The 25,557-nt window shown below is 45.3% G+C and overlaps 1 protein-coding gene across 1 annotated transcript in view; it reads left to right on the top strand.

Moving 5' to 3' along the window:
* gmeb1 (glucocorticoid modulatory element binding protein 1) overlaps positions 1-25,555 on the top strand; it is a gene marked incomplete at its 3' end in the record, with an annotated part of 48,118 nt that extends 22,563 nt beyond the window's left edge. The window contains exons 4-11 of the mRNA XM_063192350.1: positions 3,429-3,547; positions 5,722-5,825; positions 6,593-6,783; positions 7,229-7,363; positions 9,439-9,576; positions 15,869-15,988; positions 23,102-23,512; positions 24,999-25,555. Of these exons, the coding sequence (XP_063048420.1) occupies positions 3,429-3,547; positions 5,722-5,825; positions 6,593-6,783; positions 7,229-7,363; positions 9,439-9,576; positions 15,869-15,988; positions 23,102-23,512; positions 24,999-25,555 (1,775 nt within the window). The remainder of the gene's footprint in view (positions 1-3,428; positions 3,548-5,721; positions 5,826-6,592; positions 6,784-7,228; positions 7,364-9,438; positions 9,577-15,868; positions 15,989-23,101; positions 23,513-24,998) is intronic.
* Between the last annotated feature and the right edge of the window lie 2 nt (positions 25,556-25,557).

Raw genomic sequence — 25,557 nt, 5'->3', positions numbered from 1 at the left:
GGAGATTAATGGTAAACTTTATGGTTAATTCATGAGACTTCATTTTATATTCCTCCTGTACATTCTGCTCATTTTTAAGCCCAAAATATTCACAGGCATGTGCTAATTGCTGTCTTTGTGGTGGAATGGTGCTGTCTGTGATTCTGTAGAGTAGCCAGTGAGTAGCCACTAAGCATACTATTGTTACTACCAATAAATATTTCAAGAACACACCTCTGTGGTTGGGCTGGTGGGGTTGTCATTCAAGTGTAAAGAAATCCTGAACACTGTCCATTCCACCAACAAACTTTAATACAACATTTCTGTGATCTGAACTTCTTCAGAAAAAGTTTGTTGTAGGAATGGACAGTGTGCAGGATTTCTTTACACCCGAATACCAATAAATATACATTTGAATATTAAGTTTAAGTATTGTATTATTTGTAGTTAATAATTTATCCCTCTGTTCTTGTCTTGTCAAGCCAGGCTGTTGAGGCAGAAGTTAAATATTTTTGCCTCCCAGACTGTACATTGCAAACCTTTTTAAACCACTATCTGAAGCAAGACACTCCAAACCCAATAGTGAAGGTCTACAGTATGTGCCTAACATTAGAATAAGTATGTGCCTCCCTCTCTTTGTGTGTGTCCAAGGAGCTGACTTGACTGAAGGGTGCAGATAAGGGCAGTTCATCCCCATCTGTTAGGGGCTCTCTTCTCTCAACTTCCAGGTTTTCTGCCAGCTTACATGACCAATTCATAGATTCATTTTACATAAACAATTGAACGTGAGATCACTGCATGTATAGTGGAGTTTTTTGGTACCTGAAAGAGAGGGATTTTTCCGTTAGAAGACATTAGTTACGTCAATTTAATGGCGGCGCTCCGCTAATTATCGGTATGTGGGGCCGGTCTGAGGCAAAAAATGCCCGGGCCGTTTTGTTGTCCCAGTCCAGCCCTGCACACACACACACACACACACACACACACACACACACACACACACACACACACACACACACACACACACACACACACACACAGTAAAGCTCACACAACATTGGTTCGGCAGCATCCCAGCCGAAAACATGCACAGAAAATGGTGCAAGGCACACTGTTTACAGCACAGCTACATTTCTTAGAATTGCAGGGGCTTTTACTCTTGCAACCACATCTGACCATCTGTAAAATGTAGTCTGGTGCCACTTTGACCTTTTCTGGAACACTTATTGGTATCAGTGCTTTGTTGTTGCTTTCTTCCATCCAAATGCTTCAGGAGATAGTTCAGGTGGAGTGTGAACCAATGTCCTCCACAATATTGCTTGAAAATGAGCCCTTTTCACATTCTCAAGAAATGCCTCTGTTGTTGGTGGAAGAGCAGCCAGGTTAGGTGAAGATAAATGACCTTTCCCATTCTTTTTCCCCATACCACCAACCTTGTATGTCACATGCTGATACTGTCTGGAATGCCATAACATGCCGACACAAAGTTAGTGGCCTCACTGGAAAGTTGTTGGAATGGTGCCAGCACATTACCAATTGATGTCAAGTGATATCCAGCTTTTAGGGTCTTGATAACAAAGCCTTTACCAATACCAAAATAGGATGCCGCAGTGTCACACCCTGATATGGCATGGGCTGGTAAAAGGTCAATTACAATGTTATTTTGTGGATTTACATTTTTTATTTTATCTCTTTCCATGTTAATACGACCACCATTGAAATTATGTACTTTGTAGGCAAACAAATAATCAGCCAAAAATTATGTAATTATTACTTACAATTTTTATTTTGTGTTACAACAGCACAGGAAGAGTAAATAGCAATGTATGAAATGGTGAAATTCTGTGTTGAATTAGTAATCCTTTCTGGGTATGTCTGAGCTGACACCACCAATATTCGCCTAAATGTTACATATTTCTGCTTGACAAACAGCTAGTTATGTAATTGTCTAAAATGTATTTGGTACGAGGACACTTTCTCCACTTTGATGTGGCAGGCCTACCACACAGAATGTTCTATGGTTAATCATAGTGCTGTTATGAAGCTGTCAAAAGCTTGCAGGCTATGGCTGCAGCGAAATCAAAATGAAAGGGCTAATATCTGAAATTAGCACATCACCCACTCTTATCCTGATGGGTAAGTGTTGGACAACTACAAACAGCAAAACCAAACAACCCACTATGAGATATAAAGCCACGTTTGGCGAAATGTTGGCCTTTGTGTCTCCGACTTGGAAAATCAGGCTTTTTGTGTGAATGCCCCGCCCCCAAACATGCATGACCCCACCCCCACTGATGTCCATACCTCACCACCTGTTCTTATACACATCCTACCATGTAAACAAACACAAAATAAGTATGGTATAGGGTATTTGGTCAGCATAACATGAATTGGGAGCCAAAGACTGTTGTAATCTATGGCTGCAGCACATCAAGCATAAAAGGCTCAATATCTGAAAATGCTCAAGGGATATCATCGTCTGGAATCTTAATAGGTACACCATAGGCAACCACAAACTGCAAAGAAAAAAACTTTATCAGACGAAACTGGGTTCGGCTGATATTTGGCTTTTGGCTGCCGGACTAAGTAATGATGATGTCATTATTATTATTATTCAGGCTCATCAGGGCTGCTGTACGTTAAGCTGCCAGTAATGATGATGTCATCAGGGCTGTACGTTAAGCTGCCAGTAATGATGATGTCATCAGGGCTGTACGTTAAGCTGCCAGTAATGATGATGTCATCAGGGCTGTACGTTAAGCTTTTTCACAGCAATGTACAGCCCTGCTCATCTCAGCTTGGAGTTGAGAGCACTTTTTGAAAAAAGACTGCTCTGATCATGTGATGTAGGCTCACTTTATTTTTCTTCTTTCATCCAGAAGCCATACTGTACATTTTACAATACAATACAACATACAATACAACATACAATTCAAAATGCAATACAATATGTACCGTATTTCCTCGATTTGTAACGGGGCTCCTAATAGTAGCCGGCCTCGTTTTATAGCCGGGCTCTCGGCCTCGTTTATAGCCGGGCTCTCGGCCTCGTTTATAGCCGGGCTCTCGGCCTCGTTTTGGAGGAATTACGGTATTTATATAGCACACTATCACAACTATCAAGTTGAATTCATAATACAAGCGCATTCAAAATACTTATACACACATACATACACATTCCCACATCCACACACCAGCATTGGAGGCTGCCTCACGGTGCCAATTGTCCAGGGTTCACGTGCAAAAGTGCACACACACAGAAACTACAATGTTATTTCTCCATTCATCCAGAAGCCACACACTTTACAATACAATACAACATACAACACAATATATATTTATATAGCGCAGTATCACAACTATGAAGTTGAATTCAAAGCACTTTGAAAATACTTATACACATATACATACATGTTACCAGCTAACTGTATTCCTCTTGATGTGTCCAGAAGCCACATTAGATGGGGAGGAGGTGGAGCTGGGATATCCCATCACCTGCGGGGAGAGCAAAGCCGTGCTGATCATGAAGAAGTTTGTGTGTCCTGGAATCAACGTGAAGTGTGTCAAGGTGGGTCAAAGGTCACGATGACTTGAGTTGTTGTTGTTGTTGGTATTTAACCCATTTAAGACACATATACGCTGCATTCAGGTTTTTGAGATTTTAGCTGTTTTATTTAAAATGTGGTTATGTGGAGCTGAATGAACACATTCTAATGCAAAAATGCGACTTATTTCATGTTTTTATGTGCTTCAATGGCTGAGATATTTAGGTTTTAATAGGCAGAGGGCACCTTTTCCCAAAAAGGGATCAGGCTAAAATGTGTTAAACAATAATAGGTGTGTGGTGGTGGTGGTGGTGGTAACACCTGCCAACCGGCCAAATAACTGAGAAAATTCTGATTGGCTAGTAGAAAAGAACACTCTACCAGCCACTTTGCCCCATTAGTGAGTGTGCGTTTGGCTAGTAAAACTCTCTCCCTCCCTCTCTCTCTCTACCTCTCCTTGTGCGTTTGGCTAGTAAGATTGACATCTACTATCTGTTTTGGCCGATGATGGAAAAAATGAATTTAAAGTCCTGGTAGTAAGTAGAGTGAAATAACTGTATACAGGATGTTCTTGTGAAATGTGTCTCTGTGCCTTGTTGCCATTCTCTATGGCACCAAATAGGAGAGAAAAATTCAGTAACACTGATGTACAAAGTGTCCTTCCGAAATGCCACTTTTCGACTCATTGACCATGCAGCAACATTTGACGCCAAGAGTATGCATTTGGCAACTAAAACTCTGTCTCTCTCTCTCTCTCCCTCCTCTCTCTCCCCCCCCCCTCTCTCTCTCTCTTTCTGTCTCTCTCTCCTTGCCCCGTGTTTCTCTCATTCTCTCTCTCTTTCTTTCTCTCTCTCTCTCTCTCTCTCTCTCTCTCTCTCTCTCTCTCTCTCTCTCTCTCTCTCTCTCTCTCTCTCCTTCTCTCTCTCTCTCTCTCTCTCTCTCTCTCTCTCTCACACCAGGCTTGTACGAAATTCCGAATGGAAAGAATTTCAATTCAAAATAATGCCATAATACGAACACTAGGTGGTGCCATTACCTTGAATTTCTTTGAATTTAATCTACACCACCCATTGAAAGTACATAGAACACCACCACCTAGTGTTCGTATTATGGCATTATTTTGAATTGAAATTCGGAATTTTGTACAAGCCTGACGCACACACACACACACTGTCTCTGTGTGTGTCTCCCCCCCCCTCTGCAATATGAGGACCAGCCAATCAGTCCTAAGCAGTTTGTCTCTCTTCTCTCCTCTCTCTTCTCTCCTCTCTCTTCTCTCTCCGTGACTCTCTCTCCTCTCTCTCCTCTCTCTTCTCTCTCTTCTCTCTTCTCTCTTCTCTCTCTTCTCTATTCAGTATGGTGACATCTCTCTCTCTTCTCTCTCTTCTCTCCTCTCTCTCCTCTCTCTCCTCTCTCCTCTCTCTTCTCTCCTCTCCTTCTCTCTTCTCTCCTGCTCTCTTCTCTCCTCTCTCTTCTCTCTCTTCTCTCTTCTCTCTCCTCTCTCCTCTCTCTTCTCTCTCTTCTCTCTCTCCTCTCTCTCTTCTCTCTTCTCTCTCTCCTCTCTCTCCTCTCTCCTCTCTCCTCTCTCCTCTCTCTCCTCTCTCTTCTCTCTCCTCTCTCTCTTTCTCCTCCCGCTCTCTCTCTCTCTCTCTCTCTCTCTCTCTCTCTCCTCTCTCCTCTCTTCTCTCTTCTCTCTCCTCTCTTCTCTCTTCTCTCTTCTCTCTTCTCTCTTCTCTCTTCTCTCTTCTCTCCTCTCTCTTCTCTCTTCTCTCTTCTCTCTCCTCTCTTCTCCTCTCTCTTCTCTCTTCTCTCTTCTCTCTCACCTCCTCTTCTCTCTTCTCTCTTCTCTCTCCTCTCTCCCCTCTCTCTCTCCCTCGTCTCTCTTCTCTCTCCGCTCTCCTCTCTCCCCTCTCTCTCTCCCTCGTCTCTCTTCTCTATTCAGTATGGTGACATCTCTCTCTCTTCTCTCCTCTCTCTTCTCTCCTCTCTCTTCTCTCTTTTCTTTCTTCTCTCTCCTCTCTCTTCTCTCTTCAGTACGGTGACATCTCTTCTCTACTCTCTCCTCTCTCCTCTCTCTTCTCTCCTCTCTCCTCTCTCTTCTCTACTCTCTTCTCTTCTCTCTTCTCTCTTCTCTCCTCTCTCTTCTCTCTTCAGTATGGTGACATCTCTCTCTCTCTTCTCTCTCTTCTTTCCTCAGTACGGTGATCAACTGATCAGCCCTAAGCAGTTTGTCCACATGGCCGGGAAAGCCACTCTCAAGGACTGGAAGAGAGCCATCCGGATAGGCGGAGTCATGCTCAGGTGAGACGGCCAATCAGGAGTCATGCTCAGGTGAGGCAGCCAATCAGGATAGGCGGAGTCATGCTCAGGTGAGACGGCCAATCAGGAGTCATGCTCTGGTGAGACAGCCAATCAGGAGTCATGCTCTGGTGAGACAGCCAATCAGGATAGGCGGAGTCATGCTCAGGTGAGACGGCCAATCAGGAGTCATGCTCAGGTGAGACAGCCAATCAGGAGTCATGCTCAGGTGAGACAGCCAATCAGGAGTCATGCTCAGGTGAGACGGCCAATCAGGAGTCATGCTCAGGTGAGACGGCCAATCAGGAGTCATGCTCAGGTGAGACAGTGTTGGGGTTCAAAAGGCTTTTTCTTGGTGCCACGCTGCATAGCTCCATGCTCTCTTTGGGCCAGATTCACTCTCCATTCTCCTAAATATTTTGATATTATTGTGGCTAGGCTTAGGGTAGCTTAGGGCAGTCATGGGTAGGGTTAGGGCGTCAGACTTGTAGCCAGACTTGTAGCCCAAAGGTTGTTAGTTTGATTCCTGAGCATGGTACCGTCCCAAGATGATGGATTCTGGCCAGCTGGATTTCTATCAGCATGGGACTCTGTGTACTAATACGTGCACACACACACTTACACACACTTACACTCTCTCTCCCTCTCTCTCCCTCTCTTCTCTCTCTCTCTCTCTCTCTCTCTCTCTCTCTCTCTCTCTCTCTCTCTCCCTCTCTCCCACCCCCTCTCTCCCTCTCTCTCCCTCTCTTCTCTCTCTCTTCTCTCTGTAGGAAGATGATGGATTCTGGCCAGCTGGATTTCTATCAGCACGGGACTCTGTGTACTAATACGTGTCGCAGCACCAAGTTCGACCTGCTCATCAGCAACACGCGATTCCCCCCCGACGGCACCCTGCTGGCCACGCCCACCTCCGCCTCAGGTGAGCACACCTGCCTGTTAGCCACGCCCACCTCCGCCACAGGTGAGCATGCATGCAAACATGTGTGTTGTGAGGAGGAGCAATGCTGCTCAGCAGCCAATCGCGTGAGGGGGGGCATGATGCTGAGCAGCCAACCACGTGAGCTCATTTTTTGAGTGACGGCAGTTTTCAACAAAAAGGGAGGAACAAAAATCCTTGCTCCAGGCACTTCAATTGGTTAAAAAAAGTCCAACGTTATCTTTTTTCAGTGGGCTAGTGCATTAAAAATCACCAACGCGTATTGGAACTACGGCCTTCTTCAGGGTGTGACAACAGAAAGTCTATTTGAGATGTTTTAGAGGAGGGTGAAGTCACCACTGTCACGACATCCTCAGTGGAGTGGAGATAGTAATGCCTCGTGTGTGCGTGTGCGTGTGCGCGCGTGTGTGTGTGCGTGTGTGCTTGCATGCGTGTGTGTGCGTGTGTGTGTGTGTGTGTGTCTCCACAGCAACGGTGGATAATGGTATTGTATTGGAGCGTGTTGAGGAGGGGGACGTCACCACGGTAACGACCGCATCAGTAGAGTGGAACACAGCCAGCAGTCTGGAGAACGCCATCAAGAAGGAGAACCAGGAGATCTCAGGTACACACACACACACACGCACACGCACACGCACACGCACACACACACACACACACACACACACACACACACGCCATCAAGAAGGAAAACCAAGAGATATCAGGTACACACACACACACACACACACACACACACACACACACACACACACACACACACACGCGCACACACACACACACACACACACACACACACACACACACACACGCCATCAAGAAGGAAAACCAGGAGATATCAGGTACACACACAGGCGCAGCCGGTTCATTAAGGGCAGATGGGCAGTGCCCCTCCAAAGATTCTTCCTCTGAGAAAAGTAGATCCATCCAGAAATTGTAGATAAAATATGTATTGCAACCTCAATCACACTGGGAATCGTATAACATCAATGTTGTGGTTTGTGACGATCTTTGTGAGTGGAAACGGGTTTTGTTTTTGCTGAGAAGTCTAATTTACATCCAGTGTGGCTGTTTAACGTTGGGTCGCTGCCTCAGCTAAGCCCGGCCCCCTCGCCCCGATCGCATTCTACAAAATAAGCACTGTAGCCTACTTAGCATAATATCATAACATAAGCACGACTGTATGGATGCTATCAGGGCAGATGTATGATCTGCCCTGACCAATGACAGGTCGGTGGAACTGAATATGCTTTGCAAAGGACACACGGTTTCAAAAAACCATATTACTCCACCCATCTCTAAACTGTGGGATTTTATCAACTTCATTGCCGCAAAATTCCCCTACAAAATTGTTGGATTAAACGGATAACCACGACAGATTTGACGTGACATGAAGGATATGTGTTGGCTGGTTGTGCAGGATTCACGTTTGGGGTAGGTACAGTCTTTTCTGTATATTTGCTATATTGTTTAAGGTTTTATGACCGCAGTCTTTGCATAATGGGTAACTGGCTGTTATTTAATTAAATATGTGAGCAATGTTGAGACCGCAAGCAAATTTGTAGCTTCGTCTGTGTGTCTGCTGTGGTTTGTGATTTAATGAAATATCTGAGCTTATTGAGCTAGGGATGCTGTTGACAGCTTCTTATGCTCAGTATTGTCTGCTGTGTCCCCGAAAACTAGCAAAAAACAACCAACAACAACCCACCCTGCACACGCTCCTGCCTACTAGCAGTGCAGAACAGGAGCGAGTCAGTCGGTGAGCTCGCTTCAGTGGCTGAACGCACAATTTTCCTATTAAGTTTTAACCGTGGCTACTAATTTCGAAAATAGGCATGTTCTTTCCAGGTACATTGATGGCATTTGGTTCTGTGGGACATTTGAACCGGCAGCAAGGGGACAACAAGACTGAATTGAAGGCTATTGTTGAGGGCTTGTGGATTTGGTTGCATTTTGTCACTGTAATGTACGAACGGAGGCGAGGCCACTTGACTTGTCATCGTGTTCTGTAGTGACTACTTGAGGACAGCTTGTCATCGTGTTCTGTAGTGACTACTTGAGGAGAGTTTGTTTCTCATGTTGGTTTACAAAAATGCTTCTACATTTCAAACGAGTACATTTCAAACACACACACACACACACACACACACACACACACACACACACACACACACACACACACACACACACACACACACACACACACACACACACACACACACACACACACACCATCAAGAAGGAAAACCAGGAGAAGGCCATAGCTGACGTGGGGGTGGTGACCAACATGTGTGTGTGTGTGTGTGTGTGTGTGTGTGTGTGTGTGTGTGTGTGTGTGTGTGTGTGTGTGTGTGTGTGTGTGTGTGTGTGTGTGTGTGTGTGTGTGTGTGTAGAGGAGACCTTATCCTTCTGGAAGGGCATAGCTGACGTGGGCCTGATGGGCGAGGTGGTGACCAACATGTGCTTGTGTGTGTGTGTGTGTGTGTGTGTGTGTGTGTGTGTGTGTGTGTGTGTGTAGAGGAGACCTTATCCTTCTGGAAGGGCATCGCGGAGGTGGGCCTGATGGGCGAGGTGGTGACCAACATGTGCTTGTGTGTGTGTGTGTGTGTGTGTGTGTGTGTGTGTGTGTGTGTGTGTGTGTGTGTGTGTGTGTGTGTGTGTGTGTGTGTGTGTGTGTAGAGGAGACCTTATCGTTCTGGAAGGGCATCGCGGAGGTGGGCCTGATGGGGGAGGTCGTGACCAACATCAAGACGGAGCTGCTGGAGATGCTGAAGGGAGTTCAGGTGCACACGGACCACACAAGCCTGCTGGACTCAGGTACACACACACACACACACACACACACACACACACACACACACACACACACACACACACACACACACACACACACACACACACACACACACACACACGGACCACACAAGCCTTCTGGACTCAGGTGACACACACACACACACACACACACACACACACACACACACACACACACACACACACACACACACACACACACACACACACACACACACGGACCACACAAGCCTGCTGGACTCAGGTGACACACACACACACACACACACACACACACACACACACACACACACACACACACACACACACACACACACACACACACACACACACACACACACGGACCACACAAGCCTGCTGGACTCAGGTACACACACACACACACACACACACACACACACACACACACACGGACCACACAAGCCTGCTGGACTCAGGTACACACACACACACACACACACACACACACACACACACACACACACACACACACACACACACACACACACGGACCACACCAGCCTGCTGGACTAAGGTACACACACACACACACACACACACACACACACACACACACACACACACACACACACACACACACACACACACACACACACACGGACCACACAAGCCTGCTGGACTCAGGTACACACACACACACACACACACACACACACACACACATACACACACACACACACACACACGGACCACACAAGCCTGCTGGACTCAGGTACACACACACACACACACACACACACACACACACACACACACACACCACACACACACACACACACACACACACACACACACACACAAGCCTGCTGGACTCAGGTGACACACACACACACACACACACACACACACACACACACACACACACACACACACACACACACACACACACACACACACACACACGGACCACACCAGCCTTCTGGACTCAGGTGACACGCACGCACGCACGCACGCACGCACGCACGCACGCACGCACACACACACACACATACTAGGGATGCAAACGATGAATCGACTTTAATCGCTTAATGCATTGATCGATTAAAAAACATTAATCACAATTAATCGCCAATTCAACTGACAAGAGACCCAGGTGAAATGGGCATGTGAAGTGTGTAGGAAGAGGGGTGTGAATAGTGGGAATATTTAAATAACCTTTGGATTAATGAATTGAAATAGAATTAATTGAAATGTGGTATATTATCTCAATTTTTATTTAAAATTTTTAGATTTAGTAGGTTTTTTTTTTCGAGAAACATTGAGAGTTCGGGGGGAAAACGCAGCTTATCAATGAATCGTATGTCGATCGATAAGGCAATCAACTAACGATTAATGAATTCATCGATAATTTGCATCCCTAACACACACACACACACACACACACACACACACACACACACACACACACACACACACCAGCCCTCTGGACTCAGATGAGATACATACACATTGAGCTAACACTCGGGCCAAACCAGTTTAGTTGAACGTATTGGCCCTCATTTATCAAAGCAGCGTACGACGAAAATCGTACGTACGTCGTGCGTACGTTCTTTTTCTACGTAAGCGCAGGAAAGATGAAATCCTACGACTGCTCTCAGACGGTGTACGCAGTTTTCAAGTTGGACTTGAGATGACTATGATCACCAACTTGAGCAGCAGTTGTAGTGCAACAACTCATTATCATAAATATGTGGCCTACCTAATTACAAAATGTTTTTACATTGTATATTTTGGCTATAAGCCAACGCCTACCTGTTTGAATTGGTGCACCCTTCCTGGGAGCGCTGCGTTAATTTGGCATAGGTCAACAACTGCAAGAGACTTCTAATTTGTGATTTGACGTGATGTGTGAATAATTGTGCAATATACAGCCGAGTATTGGAATGTGCCTTCAGTCATGGAATCAATGGACCGACGTCCCTTCTTTTTAACAGCTGGGAGTTCAGGCGCACATCAATCAATAGCCTACATACAGTAATAATCTCCCGGTTGAGTTTCGCCATTACGCACGACTATCCAAATACACACCTGACGTGTGTGTCCGCTTTATAGTCGTCCATTTAGGTGGCAAAAGCTAGGGCTATCCCCTCGAAGGACTGGAGCGCTGGAGAGAAGCAGGGCGCACGTGAGCGCGAGAAGGACAGCGCACTGGACATGTAAAACTCCTCTATCCCCAACAAATGGTTTGGGCACTGTTTGTTTGCCAGTTTCACGTAGGAACCCTTTCTTGACCTCGTTTACAAAAAGGTTTATCATCATATTAAAAAAAGATATATATAATATATAATATAATAATATAGATATAAAAATATCTTCATTAGGCTATGTCTACTGTAGTCAATCAAACAATTCATTGTAAGTATTTTGGAAATCAATCTCTACCCCTTACATATTGAGAACCGAAACACTGTTGACTACTGCTGTTGATTTTTTCCACGTGTTATTTTGTTGTCTACCTTGCGTAAAGCCCAATATCAAGCTGTCAATCAACAGTTTTCTCGTGGATGTCTTAGCCGGTTTGCGTCTCTCCATGTCGCAAACTCAGGGGTGTGGTCTCCTTCCCGCCGTTTTAGAGAAGGTGTGATTATTCTAATTACGATGGTTTTCAGACGCTGGATTTATCAACAGCCGCTCGCTCTTACGATGGGATTGGAGAGGTACGCATGTTTAGTAAATCTCACGTGAGCTTCGTCGTACGACGAGATCTGCGCTCATTTCTGCGATGGTTTCTACGCAAGTTTGATAAATGTGGGCCATTGACTGTGGGATAGATATTGTAGCTACTCTAGAAAACGAGTTTTGCTCTCACTCTCGAGTGGCAACTTTATTTTACTAATATAACCTCCTGACCGTATGTAAAGCAATATTCTGGCTGTTGCCACTCTGAAAAGTTGCATGTTGATATTAAAAAATAACGAAAACAAAAAAGTCTGCGGATTTCATTCCCGACCATTTTGCTATTACTGGAAAAAAAATAACGCTTTACTGAAACATAGTTTTTTGGTGAATTCATCTACCCCCGTCACCTCATTGTTCTATTGCTTTGAGGGAACCGATCTGTCCTCTTTTTGACATTTCTCTCTCGTTGCCTAATGTCGTTGTAATGAAGGACGGACAACCAAACACTAAAGGGCCGGTTACGCTCTCATTAGAGCCTCAACGCAGTTAGTCAACGCAGTTAGTTTTGCTTTTTAGCTCCATTCTAGTCTGCATTAAACGTTTCTGTCTCGGTAGGGACAGCGAGATGATTGTTCAAACTGCCTTCAATACAAGGAGTAAACTAGACGTGTCTGTTGTTTTGTAGCTACACAAACTCGACGACAATGAAAATGAAACATTGAATCTTTATGTCGTCACATGCATTTCTGATCGCACTGACAGCCACCGAGGTAGTTTGGAACAAAGAAGTGGCTCATTTGTCGAGGATAGGTCGCACAAAGCGGAATGTTTCTTCTGAAACACTGTCAAACTGCCCAAATATAACTTCAGCATCGTAACTTGCAAGTGCACGTGTTTTCTTTGGTTCGTGTAAATAAATTAAACTACAATGCACGGTGAAGTTATTTAATGAAGAGCTCACAGTCCGTAAAGTCACAGGGGTAAAATAACGGCATGGCTGACTGCATCACGACTTAGTGAAGTTGGTTTCAGAGCATAAATCACCCTTAAAGGGGTATGCCACTATTTTGGGGCTTAATACAGTTTAAGTGTCTTATTTTTCATGTGAAGCGTTGTCTTATTTTAAGACAAGTTAAAAGAGGGAGTATGTCGCTAAGCTAGTGAAAGTCAATGCATCCATGTAGCATTGCTACACGCTACACGGATCCATTGACTTTCACTAGCTTAGCGACATGCTCCCTCTTTTCACTTATCTTAAAACAAAACAACAGCTTACATAAAAAATAAGACACTTTATCACCTTTATAAACCCTGGCCAACGATTTTAACTGTATTAAGCCCCAAAATAGTGGCATACCACTTTAAGAGTGAAAAAGAGCACTTGTGAGAGTGAAGCTGCTGTTTGACAGCCTGGTCTACACTTGTGAAGCTGCTGTTTGACAGCCTGGTCTACACTTGTGAAAGTGAAGGTGCTGTTTGACAGCCTGGTCTACACTTCTGTTTGACAGCCTGGTCTACACTTCTGTTTGACAGCCTGGTCTACACTTCTGTTTGACAGCCTGGTCTACACTTCTGTTTGACAGCCTGGTCTACACTTCTGTTTGACAGCCTGGTCTACACTTCTGTTTGACAGCCTGGTCTACACTTGTGAAAGTGAAGCTGCTGTTTGACAGCCTGGTCTACACTTGTGAAGGTGAAGGTGCTACCAATGGGGAGCTGCTGCCCTGCAAAGGCTAATTGCTAACTAGCGAGTTAGCTTTCTAGGCTAACACAGGGCAGTAACTACATACTTTGTCAAAAATGAGTTTAGACTGAAAATAGTTTCGGCTTTTTTATTATTATTATTACATCTCCATCTTGTGGCTAATCGTCATGGTGATAATGTGTTCCATTTGTAGATATTGCTAATCGTTATGGTGATAATGTGTTCCATTTGTAGATATTGCTAATCGTTCTGGTGATAATGTGTTCCATTTATTGCTAATCGTTATGGTGATAACGTGTTCTATATATAGATATTGCTAATCGTTATGGTGATTATGTGTTCCATTTATAGATATTGATAATCGTTATGGTGATAATGTGTTCCATTTATAGATGCTAATCGTTATGGTGATTATGTGTACCAGAGGCGATTCCTCTTTGAGTACAAGGGAGGCGCAGCCTCCTGTCCAAAATCACGGAGAATAGTATGTAAACTAATGCTTTACACGACTTAATAACATTGCTATTTCAGACCCAGCTTCATAGAAAATGCATGTGCTCAACTTAGAGATGAAACCAATCTGTAATAGGATCCCGAGACTCGCACAAGTTTTTTTTTCGCTCATGACAACGCAAGCGAGTCGAGTCTCAATGGACTTCAATGGCATGTGGAATTGTACGCTTTTCCAATGGCAAAATGCTAAACGGTCATTGGCTATTGCCGTGAAATTTTTTTGATTTTGAGACTGAGCCTCACTGGGAGTGAATGGAGAAGAGAGAGGAGGGGGGAGGTACCGGAGACTGAAGCTCCGACTTGTGATTGGGTGAACCCCGTGTCAGTAGGCTACAGTAGTTGATTTCATTTCGAAATGCGGATATGTTATTAATTTGACTGAGAAGTTTCGTCGTGGTAACCAGTGGGGAAGCTATTCATTGCGGTGTACTCCAGTTTTGTGTACATATTCTTGTAAACCTAGTGTTGCGAATAAAGTCTTAATAGTGGCATTATTAGTCATTATCCTTTTCAATCTCCCAATTCAAAAGTTGAGGTTAACTTTTCGTTAGGGCTAGATTGCAAGAAAGCTAAGAGAGCTATGCAAAATGCAAATTCTGGCGAATTCCAGTCGTCCTTATGAGGAGAAAATGAATATCAAGGAGCAGAGCAGAGCACTGCCTAATATTGACTTGGTGAAAAAGGTAGGGAAGAACAACCGTTTCTTTTGAGCTTTCGTGGTGTCTGATCAACTGGTTAACTGTCCCGTGATAGGCGAGTCCTTGTTTCCTACTGTGTTGGCAATGTCTGGTAAATAATTAAAGATTTTGCGACCTCTTAAGCCGTGCACCCAGTAATGAACAAAGACATCGAAGGCAAACTCAATCACATCATTATGTGGCGGAGGTAGGCCTAATGGTGATAATAATAATAATAATAATAATAATAATAATAATAATAATAATAATAATAATAATAATAATAAAAACATTTCCCTATGAATAGGCTACAAGGGGGATATAATGATTAACAAATTTGTTTCAACAAGAGTCCTTTAGTGTGTGAGGCCATATGTGGCTCAGGAGGACCAATGTAAGATGTGTGTCAAAATTGACACCCCCCCCCCCCCCCCCCCTCTTTTTTTTTTTTTTTTTTGCGTTCTGGACATATTGTAATTGAACAGCCTCCCCTGTTTGACAGACTACCAGCCGCCACTGGTGTGTTCCATTTATAGATATTGATAATCGTTATGGTGATAATGTGTTCCATTTATAGATATTGGTCCTAATGCGCCCCATTGTATTGATGTTGCCATATGGGGTTATATATATGAAATTTGCAGTAACCTCAATATCCAGTGTGTGTGTGCGTGCGCGTGTGCGCGTGCTGAGTAACCTGGTGTGTGTGTGTGTGTGTGTGTGTGTGTGTGTGTGTGTGTGTGTGTGTGTGTGTGTGTAGAGGTGGCCGTGCTGAGTAACTTGGTGCAGGTGTTTGGTCTGCTGGACTCCATTAAGAAGATCCTGAACGAGAAGAGACTGCAGACCGACCCCAGTCAGGAACAGCACAACACACTCACCAGTGAGTACACACACACACACACACACACACACACACACACACACACACACACACACACACACACACACACACACACACACACACACACACTCACCAGTGAGTACACACACACACACACACACACACACACACACACACACTCACCAGTGAGTACACACACACACACACACACACACACACACACACACACACACACCAGCCAGGAGCAGCACAACATATTCACCAGTGAGTACACACACACACACTCACACATACACACACTCACCAGTGAGTTACCAAGGCAGCACATACACACACTCACCAGTGAGTACACACACACACACACACACACACTCACCAGTGAGTACACACACACACACACACACACTCACCAGTGAGTACACACACACACACACACACACACACACACACACACACACACACACACACACACACACACACACACACACACACACACACACTCACCAGTGAGTACACACACACACACACACACACACATACACACACACACACACACACACACACTCACCAGTGAGTACACACACACACACACACACACACACACACACACACACACACACACACACACACACACACACACACACACACCAGCCAGGAGCAGCACAACATATTCACCAGTGAGTACACACACACACACACACACACACACACACACACACACACACACACACACACTCACCAGTGAGTACACACACACACACACACACACACACACACTCACCAGTGAGTACACACACACACACACACACACTCACCAGTGAGTACACACACACACACACACACACACACACACACACACACACACACACACACACACACACACACACACACACACACACACACACACACACACACACTCACCAGTGAGTACACACACACACACACACACACACACACTCACCAGCCAGGAGCAGCACATACACACACTCACCGGTGAGTTACCAAGGCCTGTGTGTGTGTGTGTGTGTGTGTGTGTGTGTGTGTGTGTGTGTGTGTGTGCGTGTGCGTGTGTGTGGCTATTGTGTAAAATTGAGTTTCGCCCAGCGTGGCCAAAAGACTTGAGGAAGGCCACTCCTCCCTTGCTCACCTGCCTGCTTGAGACCTCATGATGATGTCAGCGACGACAGAATATTAATTCAATACCTTGCAAAAGCGCAATTCTAAAGTCATTTTCTCATTTGCAATGGGATGGTGAATGAAGAACAGTCCCCCATAAAGCTGACAGCAGCAGGGAAACTTTATTGTTTTCTCCACGGGGGCGGCTGAACATGCCGCAGCTTCTTCATTGACCAGTAGGGGTCACTGCCGCACTATTCCAGACTAACTTTTTGCACTGGTTGCACTGGTGCACCCAAATTTCTGGTGCAAAAGTTAGGTGCACCCAAATTTCCAAACACATAAACATCGCAGTTTATAAAGTTTTTAAAATGCTTTTTGTTGTTATTGTCATTTTTATTATTTTATTAGGCCTATTATTTTAAATAGCTGGCTTATTTTTCTGATGCAATATACAGTAGTCTACTTTAACATATTATATTTACGTTATATTAATAGTTATTTTATATTATGTTATCTTATATTAATGATTATTGACACAGTCAAAGTGACATGCTTAACTTGGGCATGGGCATGCTCCACCTCGATGTGTCCAATATTTATGTACACTGGTCTTCCTCTCTGCAAGATACGGGTGTAAATAATGACGACGCAATGTCAATAATCTCCATCTATTAGGAAGGACAGGCTATGTATTAGTGCTGTTTGTTATTTCCACAGATGCTTCTTTAAAGTAGAGATGCACCGGATCCTGATTTTTAGGATCCTGCCGGATACCGGATCCACTGCTTAAGATCCTGCCGGATCCGGAACCGGATACCGGATCCTACGAAAGGGTTGAAAGACATAGCCTACTCGCACACGTGGGCCCTTTTCATTACGTTGGCTCAAACTATTTTTTAGACTCATTGGCTTACTGCCACACTGCCTCAGGGTGTCCGCGGAGTCTAAAAAAGTCTAAAAAAGTCTAAAATTACACATTTGCCATTTTAGGCCTAAAAACGTCTAAAATATAGGGATATTTGCACTCTTGGTCTAAAATTGAGTTTGAGTAATTTAAGACCTACGTTTCAATGCAAAATATCGATTAAGGATTAATGTTAATTTGTTTTGTTTCGCTTTGTTTTTACGTCCGACTCCTTTTCCACGCCGCTGTTTTTTTCTGGTATTGTGGCAGTTATGGTCTATGTAGTTCTACATGACATGTTGCTGTGTGCAACGTACAATACAATAATATAACTACAGATGTGATACGGAAATGTACTGTAGCTCCTCCTCCCCTTCCACCGCGCGCGCAGTCTGACTAGCCCAAGTTAGTGGTGTTATATCTGGACATTGATTATGTCTAGAGACATTGTTGTAAAAGCGATATTGATGGTGTTACATTGGCCATACATTAGATAAGTAAGCTACTTGACTGTCTTTAACACCTGGAAGAAGTTAACTAATGAGGGAAGTCAGTCACACCACCTCATTGAAAAAGAACGGTTTCTATTAGGAAGGAAATGTGTCAATTGAAAACAGATGACAAATGTGACAGCACCAGTGTGAATCGTTTCAGGTAAGAAGTGTTTTTTAGTCCTTTCAGTGTTGATGGAATAGTCAGGTGCTGGTATGGCCGTGACTTAGCAGTCTTGCATACCGTAGTTGTTAGCCTCAGTGTTGGCGAAGCTGGATTGTATGTGTGAGCGAAAGAGAGAAGCGACAGTGTGTGTGTGGCTAATCTGAAATTACGAGCGAGTTAACAGTCGAATTCTTCCCATGGAAGTGCCTTTGTTGTAGGCGTGTGCTGTTTGATGCCTTGGTATTTTGTACTGGTTCTGTGGTGGCAATTTGCAAACTGGTGGACATTTGGGCTGTTATGGTCATGTCCACGCACAAAAGTTGACTTCTCATTAGCTCTAGGTCCGTCAGTTTGAAACACCTCAGGAGTCAAATCCCATGAAACATATAATATTGTGCAATTAATTTAACAGAATGGATAAGATATCTGCTATGTCGATGGATGACTTAGTTGTTATAACCAAGTTTTGTGTTTTCTTTGCCTGCTGCTTCTGAATTGATCACCATTTAGCGTCACGTTATAGTGCTGCTTGAAAATATGGTAAGCCTACGTCTAGTTCAAACGAGCGCTAGATTTTGAATAGTCAGCTGCGCATCGACTCTCGCGCCGTGGCAGAAGCTTTCTCGCGTCGCGCTCTCTTGAGCTGTCGTGTCGGGTGTGATGGAGGTTACAGCCTCGCTTGCGTGAAGACCTCTGATACAACCCCCTAAAACGAATAGGAAGGCATGAATCTTTGGATTGGGTGGCAAGGGCTGAGTTGGTCAACATTTCTAACAATTTTGTTAACTGCCATAAGACGTTCTCTTGGACACCTCCAATAGATGAAACAAATAAACGTCATTTTATGGCAGCATTTTATGGCAGTAGTGGTGTTACCTCATGTTCTGTTCTTCTATCTTGGTTAGGTCCTCTTGATATAGGCCTAGCCTAGGTGTGTTGCTTGCACATAATGACATTCTTATTCACATTTAAAAACCTCAGTCAGTGCAATGTAAAGACAGACTGTTCACAATTGCTGGCTTTGAGCACTTGAAATTGTGAAGGCGAGCATTGCACTTTCTCACTGGTGAGTTATGATCAGATCTCTTCATGCTTATATTATGCATTATTGCATTCATTCAGATGCACAGGTGTGTGTGTGTGTGTGTGTGTGTGTGTGTGTGTGTGTGTGTGTGTGTGTGTGTGTGTGTGCGCGTGCGCGCGCAGGGCCACTGACAGCTTTTACTGGGCCCGGGACTAAATCATCTGAAAGGGCCCCCCTCTCAATAAATACAATATAATTGGGTCCCAATTCTGAGGCCCCTCTTTCTCAGGGCCCGGGTCATCTATCCCCTTTGTCCCCCCCTGTCGGCTTCCGCGAGCGCGTGTGTGTACGTGCGCGCGCGTGTCAAGTGACCACAATCTGGCTTTATTTCATTTTTAATGCTCCGCGAAGGTCTAAAATTTTTCCCATGATGGTCTAAAAAAGGTCTAAAAAAGTCTAAAATTTCACTTGTTAAAACCTGCAGACACCCTGCTGCCTGCACTGGCCGCTTCCAAAGTTCGTTCACTCCATGCAGCAATTGGGGTTGTGAAAGACTGACTGAAATACCTAGGCTAGAGATGCACCAGATCCTGATTTTTAGGTAACTGCCTTATACCGGATCCACTGCTTAAGATCCTGCTGGATCCGGATCCTGTGAAAAACACTATTATCCTGCCGGATCCGGAACTGGATCTTGGCTCCTGTGCATCTCTATTTTAAAGCGTTTGCTATGACCCCTATAAATTGGCACACCACATCTTTACTGTAGGTCGAATTCACACCGAGCCATTTTTATGGAGAATTATTTCTGACTTAAACTTCGTGAATGAATCTTCATTCTCGATGTTGTAAGCTTAATTATTAAAGCGGCCTCCTCTGAGGTCCTGTTTGATGCTGCCTGCAACTGAGAGGCAGTGGGGAGAGGGAGGACACTACAGTGGGCTACATTTATCACAGCATGTCGAACGTTTTATTTCTGCACTTAATGCTTTTTCAACCTTTCAATACGAGATGTTTGGCAGCTAGTGGCACTTTGCAGTGCATCAGGTTTTCACCCTTGTTGCCTAGCCACTCTTTCGGAAGGGATATGCTTTCGCCTTTTTTGCTACGAGCTGTGGCTCAGTGTTTGGCAAATTCTCTGGCTCATTCACCGAACATGATGGCATCGGCTCCGTGACAGAGCATTGGCCCGGATCTTAAAGGGACACTGTGCAGGAAATGGTCAAAAAAGGTACTGCAACTATGCTGATCATTGAAACTGGGCTGCCTATTGCCAAATTTAATCTTTACATGACATTTTACCAAGTAATAAACAAATATTTTCTAATATGGTCCAAGTAGAGTCATTTTTGCAGCTAAAAATGGCTGTTTTTGGAAATTCAAAATGGCGAACCATGGAGAAGATCCCCCTTTTCATGTATGAAAAGTGCTTTTTTTCCAGTCATAATGAATACTTAGATTTTGATGGTGGTGGTAAGTATTCATGAAAAAAGGTAACATTAGTGAATGGGCAGCATGAATTCTGGAAATAAGCAACTAAAAATCTCACACAGTGTCCCTTTAAGATTGTTCTGTTGGTTTTAACTTCAAGAAAAGTCGGCAAACGTTCTTCATTCTGACTCACCAAACGTTAGATCTAGCACTAGCGCTGCTGTGCTCTCTTAGCTAATTGTTTATCTTAATAAGTATATAATATTATTATAATATAATATATACTTATTATATATTTAATATAGTATATAATATTGCTTACTGGCAGGTAGATATGCACGCTCACGCTCACACACACACTGGACTACGACCAACTAGATCCCCCATACTCAAGGAGCATCTATTTGTGGCCCTCGAATAATTTTGAAAAATTAAAAAAAAATATATATATATATATTTTTTTTTTGGCCCGATCGCGCTGCCGTGTTGGCCTTTAATGGGAGTAATTTTGAAAAACTGGCCCTCGGGGACTTTTAATTGAGTACCCCTGAACTAGATGAAGGTCCCACCCTTCCTTAATTCTGATTGGTTTAAACCACGATATGGGGTGCAGACAGAACCTTAGTAGACTTTCAGAGTTGCATGTTTTTCCCCCGAAAGGCTGGTCGCACCGGTGCGACCTCAGATTTGTTTAAGTTGCACTACTGAAAAATTAGGGCGCAAATTGGTCGTACTCTAGCCCCTTGACTGTAAGGCGACCCGGTGGCGACCCAAATGACTTTGAACTTCAACTTGATCTTCATTCCGCAATTGTTTATAATCCAGGTGGTGTAATAAACCCAGGAACATTATATATCATTGGAAAGCTTAGAACCTCAGGAACACACCTAGCACTACTATACAGGGATTTGAACATATTTCATGTGCATTATTATCAATTTATTACACAATGTCACCTTTCAAATTTGAGCCACTTTATTGTGAAAAAAACGTTTTTGCCTACACTTCCATATATTTCATATGATCAATGGTATTCCCCAGACCCTGCTGATTACATGGGCTCCACTGGAGTGGCTCTGTGACATTCCCGCCCTGAAAGACAAGCCTTAGAAGAGAAGTAGGCAGGTCCTGTTTTACGCAGCTTTGTGTTGGCTCATTTGCTTTGAATGACTGCGGCTCCCTCAAAGCAAGAGTTAGAAGCTCAATTCCAAAACTGGATGGTTGTTCAGAGCTCTTCTGTGTTACACCCAGGGACAGAGGAATTTCAAATCTGCTCAACAATACCCCTTCTTCCCATGTTTTTTACTGTACAGTAACATCTCTGTAATACAACCCAAAAGGCATATCCAACTAAGTCAGATGACTGTAGAACACCTCAAGGGGTAAGCTTTCTTATATCCCTCTCTCTCTCCCTCTCTCTCCTTCTCTCTCTCCCTCTCTCTCCATCTCTCTCCCCCTCTCTGACTCCCTCTCTCCTCTCCCTCTCTCCTCCCTCTCCTCTCTCCTCCCTCTCTCCCTATCTCTCTCCTCCCCTCTCTTCTCCCTCTTCTCTCTCCTCCCCTCTCTTCTCTCCCTCTCCCTCTCTCTCCCTCTCTCATCTCTCCCCCTCCTCTCTCTCTCTCTTCTCTCTCCTTCTCTCCCTCTCTCCCTCTCTCCCTCTCTCCCTCTCTCTCTCCCTCTCTCTCCATCTCTCCCTCCCCCTCTCTCTCCCTCTCTCTCTCTCCTCCCTCTTCTTCTCTCTCACTCTCCCCCTCTCTCTCCTCCCTCTTCTCTCTCTCCTCCCTCTTCTCTCCTGCAGGTCTGGAGCTCCAGCTGGAGGAGCAGCGTAAGCAGCAGGCCCAGAGTTGTAGTATAATCACTCTCTCTTCTTCTCTCTCTCCTCCCTCTTCTCTCTCCTCTCTCCCTCCCTCTCTCTCCTCCCTCTCTCCCTATCTCTCTCCTCCCCTCTCTTCTCCCTCTTCTCTCTCCTCCCCTCTCTTCTCTCCCTCTCCCTCTCTCTCCCTCTTCTCTCCTGCAGGTCTGGAGCTCCAGCTGGAGGAGCAGCGTAAGCAACAGGCCCAGAGTTGGCTGGCCCTCAACAGCAGCATGGTGACCCCCATGCCCACGCCCGCCCCTACGCCCACCTCCTCCAAGAGGGCCCCCAAACGCCCCCGGCTGCAGCGGCCGGCCTCCACCACCACCCTGCTGACCTCCCCCTCCACGCCCACAGGGGGCAGTGTGACGCCCCAGCCCCACCTCACACTGCACCCCCAGCAGTTCACGGTGCTGTCCCCCATCACGCTCACCTCCGTGGGCCACCAGCCCTTCTCCTCCGTGGGGCAGCCCTTCACCGTGGCCAACCTGCCCCTCGCCACGCTGGCGCAGCCGGCCAACACCCTCACCCTGCACACGCTCCCTGGCGGCTCTCAGATCTTCACGCGCTACACAGGTCAGTGGTATTAGCAGAGATGATTTAAATACAGAGACACAGGTCAGTGGTATTAGCAGAGATGATTTAAATACAGAGACACAGGTCAGTGGTGTTAGCAGACGATCTTCACGCGCTACACAGGTCAGTGGTATCATGTCTTCTCTCTCTAGTAGGTTAGTGTCTAGTACCTACACAGATCAGTGGTATTAGCAGACACACAGGTCAGTGGTATTAGCAGACACACAGGTCAGTGGTATTAGCAGAGATGATTTAAATACAGAGACACAGCTCAGTGGTATTAGCAGAGATGATCTTCACGCGCTACACAGGTCAGTGGTATTAGCAGAGATGATCTTCACGCGCTACACAGGTCAGTGGTATTAGCAGAGATGATCTAAATACTGAGACACAGGTCAGTAGTATCAGGGCTTCACTCTCTAGTTAGTTGGTTAGCGTCTTCTCTAGCTAGCACCTACACAGGTCAGCGTCTTCTCTAACTGTTAGATCTGACTCGGGGATTGAACCCGGGTTGCTGGCTTGGTAGACTGGAGTGCTAACCACTGTGCTATGGTCCAGATAAAGTTCAGACTAAAATGCAGAGGTTCAAATCAAAAATGTCGTCTTGTTTATTCCACAAAAACTCAGAAGATCCACAACAGAGTCCAAAAATCAGTTCAGCAAAAAAGGAGGGAAAAAACTGAAAATCCAAAATTAGAAAAATAGCTTGGAAACCAAAAAGCACTTCAAAAACCAGACATCAGAACTACGAGCAGCAAAGTCCAAGAACACGAAAGTTTGTCAAAGAATTCAAAAGTGCTCACCATGGCCGTGTGGAGTCGACAAAGTCTCAGCGGCCAACAAACAGAAAATCAGAACTTAAATACACCAACTAATTGGTCACATGACAAGAACTCATTAACAACAGGTGGTGAGAAACAAAAATGGAGGGAAACACAAAAGAAGGGTGTGGCAAACCAAAACACAAGATCAAGCACATGTCACAAAGACAGCCAAAACCAAAACAAACAAGGCAGGTAAGTGTTCAACAGTGACCCCTTGAGGTCAAAACGAGACAGAGCACCCTAACACTAACTAGTGGCCATGGTCGGTCTTCTCTAACTAGTGGCCATGGTCGGTCTTCACTCGCTACACAGGTTAGCGTCTTCTCTAACTAGTCGCTTCACAGGTCAGCGTCTTCTCTAACTAGTCGCTTCACAGGTCAGCGTCTTCTCTAACTAGTCGCTTCACAGGTCAGCGTCTTCTCTAACTGGTCGCCATGGTCCGCCTTAACTCGCTACACAGGTCAGTGGTGTTGGGTCTCATTAGCTAGTCGCTAACCAGGTTAGCAGTTTTGGTCAACTGTGTGGTTGTCATGATTGACTAGTTGATTTATATTGATTGACACTGAACAGCAGCAGCAACACTTTGACACTTTGACACTTTTTGTCGTTGACACTCTGACACTTTGACACTTTTTGACGTTGACACTCTGACACTTCGACAGGTGGTGGCACCACAGCTACGGGAGCAGGTTTGGTTGCCACGGCGACTACGGCGTTAGACGGCAGCAAGGCGGGCCAGCAGGAAACCATCACGCTGCACTCGACGTCAGGAGGAGAAACCATCACGCTGCACCCGACGTCCTCAGGGGGCCTCACTCTAGTGGGCACGGCTGCAATTCAGGACTCCGGCCACATGGGGGCGACGGTGGTCAGTCCTATGGAGCTGGTGCAGCTGGCACAGGGGGCCCTGGGCGGGGGGGCGGAGGGGGTGATGGTGTCCGCGAGCACGGGGGCCGCCGGAGCGGAGGTGATGGAGGGAGCCATGCTGGTCCAGCAGGACCTGGGAGAAGTCACAATCGCCGGAGTGGGAGGAGAGGAGGAGGAGGAGGAGAACCAGGAGGGTCACGCCACGGTGATCGAGATCGATCCGGCCCCGGGGGAGGGGGAGACGCAGACACACGCGGTGGGAGTGATGCAGCTACAACTGGCTGAGGAGCAGGAGGAGGCCAACGGAACAGGGGGAGAGATCACTACTATGGTCATAGGAGGAGCAGGAGGATT

This window comes from Engraulis encrasicolus, unplaced genomic scaffold (assembly GCF_034702125.1).
Source record: "Engraulis encrasicolus isolate BLACKSEA-1 unplaced genomic scaffold, IST_EnEncr_1.0 scaffold_103_np1212, whole genome shotgun sequence".
Lineage (NCBI taxonomy): Eukaryota > Metazoa > Chordata > Actinopteri > Clupeiformes > Engraulidae > Engraulis > Engraulis encrasicolus.
Note: the sequence above shows the minus strand (reverse complement) of the source record. Positions and strands in the feature narration are given on the sequence as shown.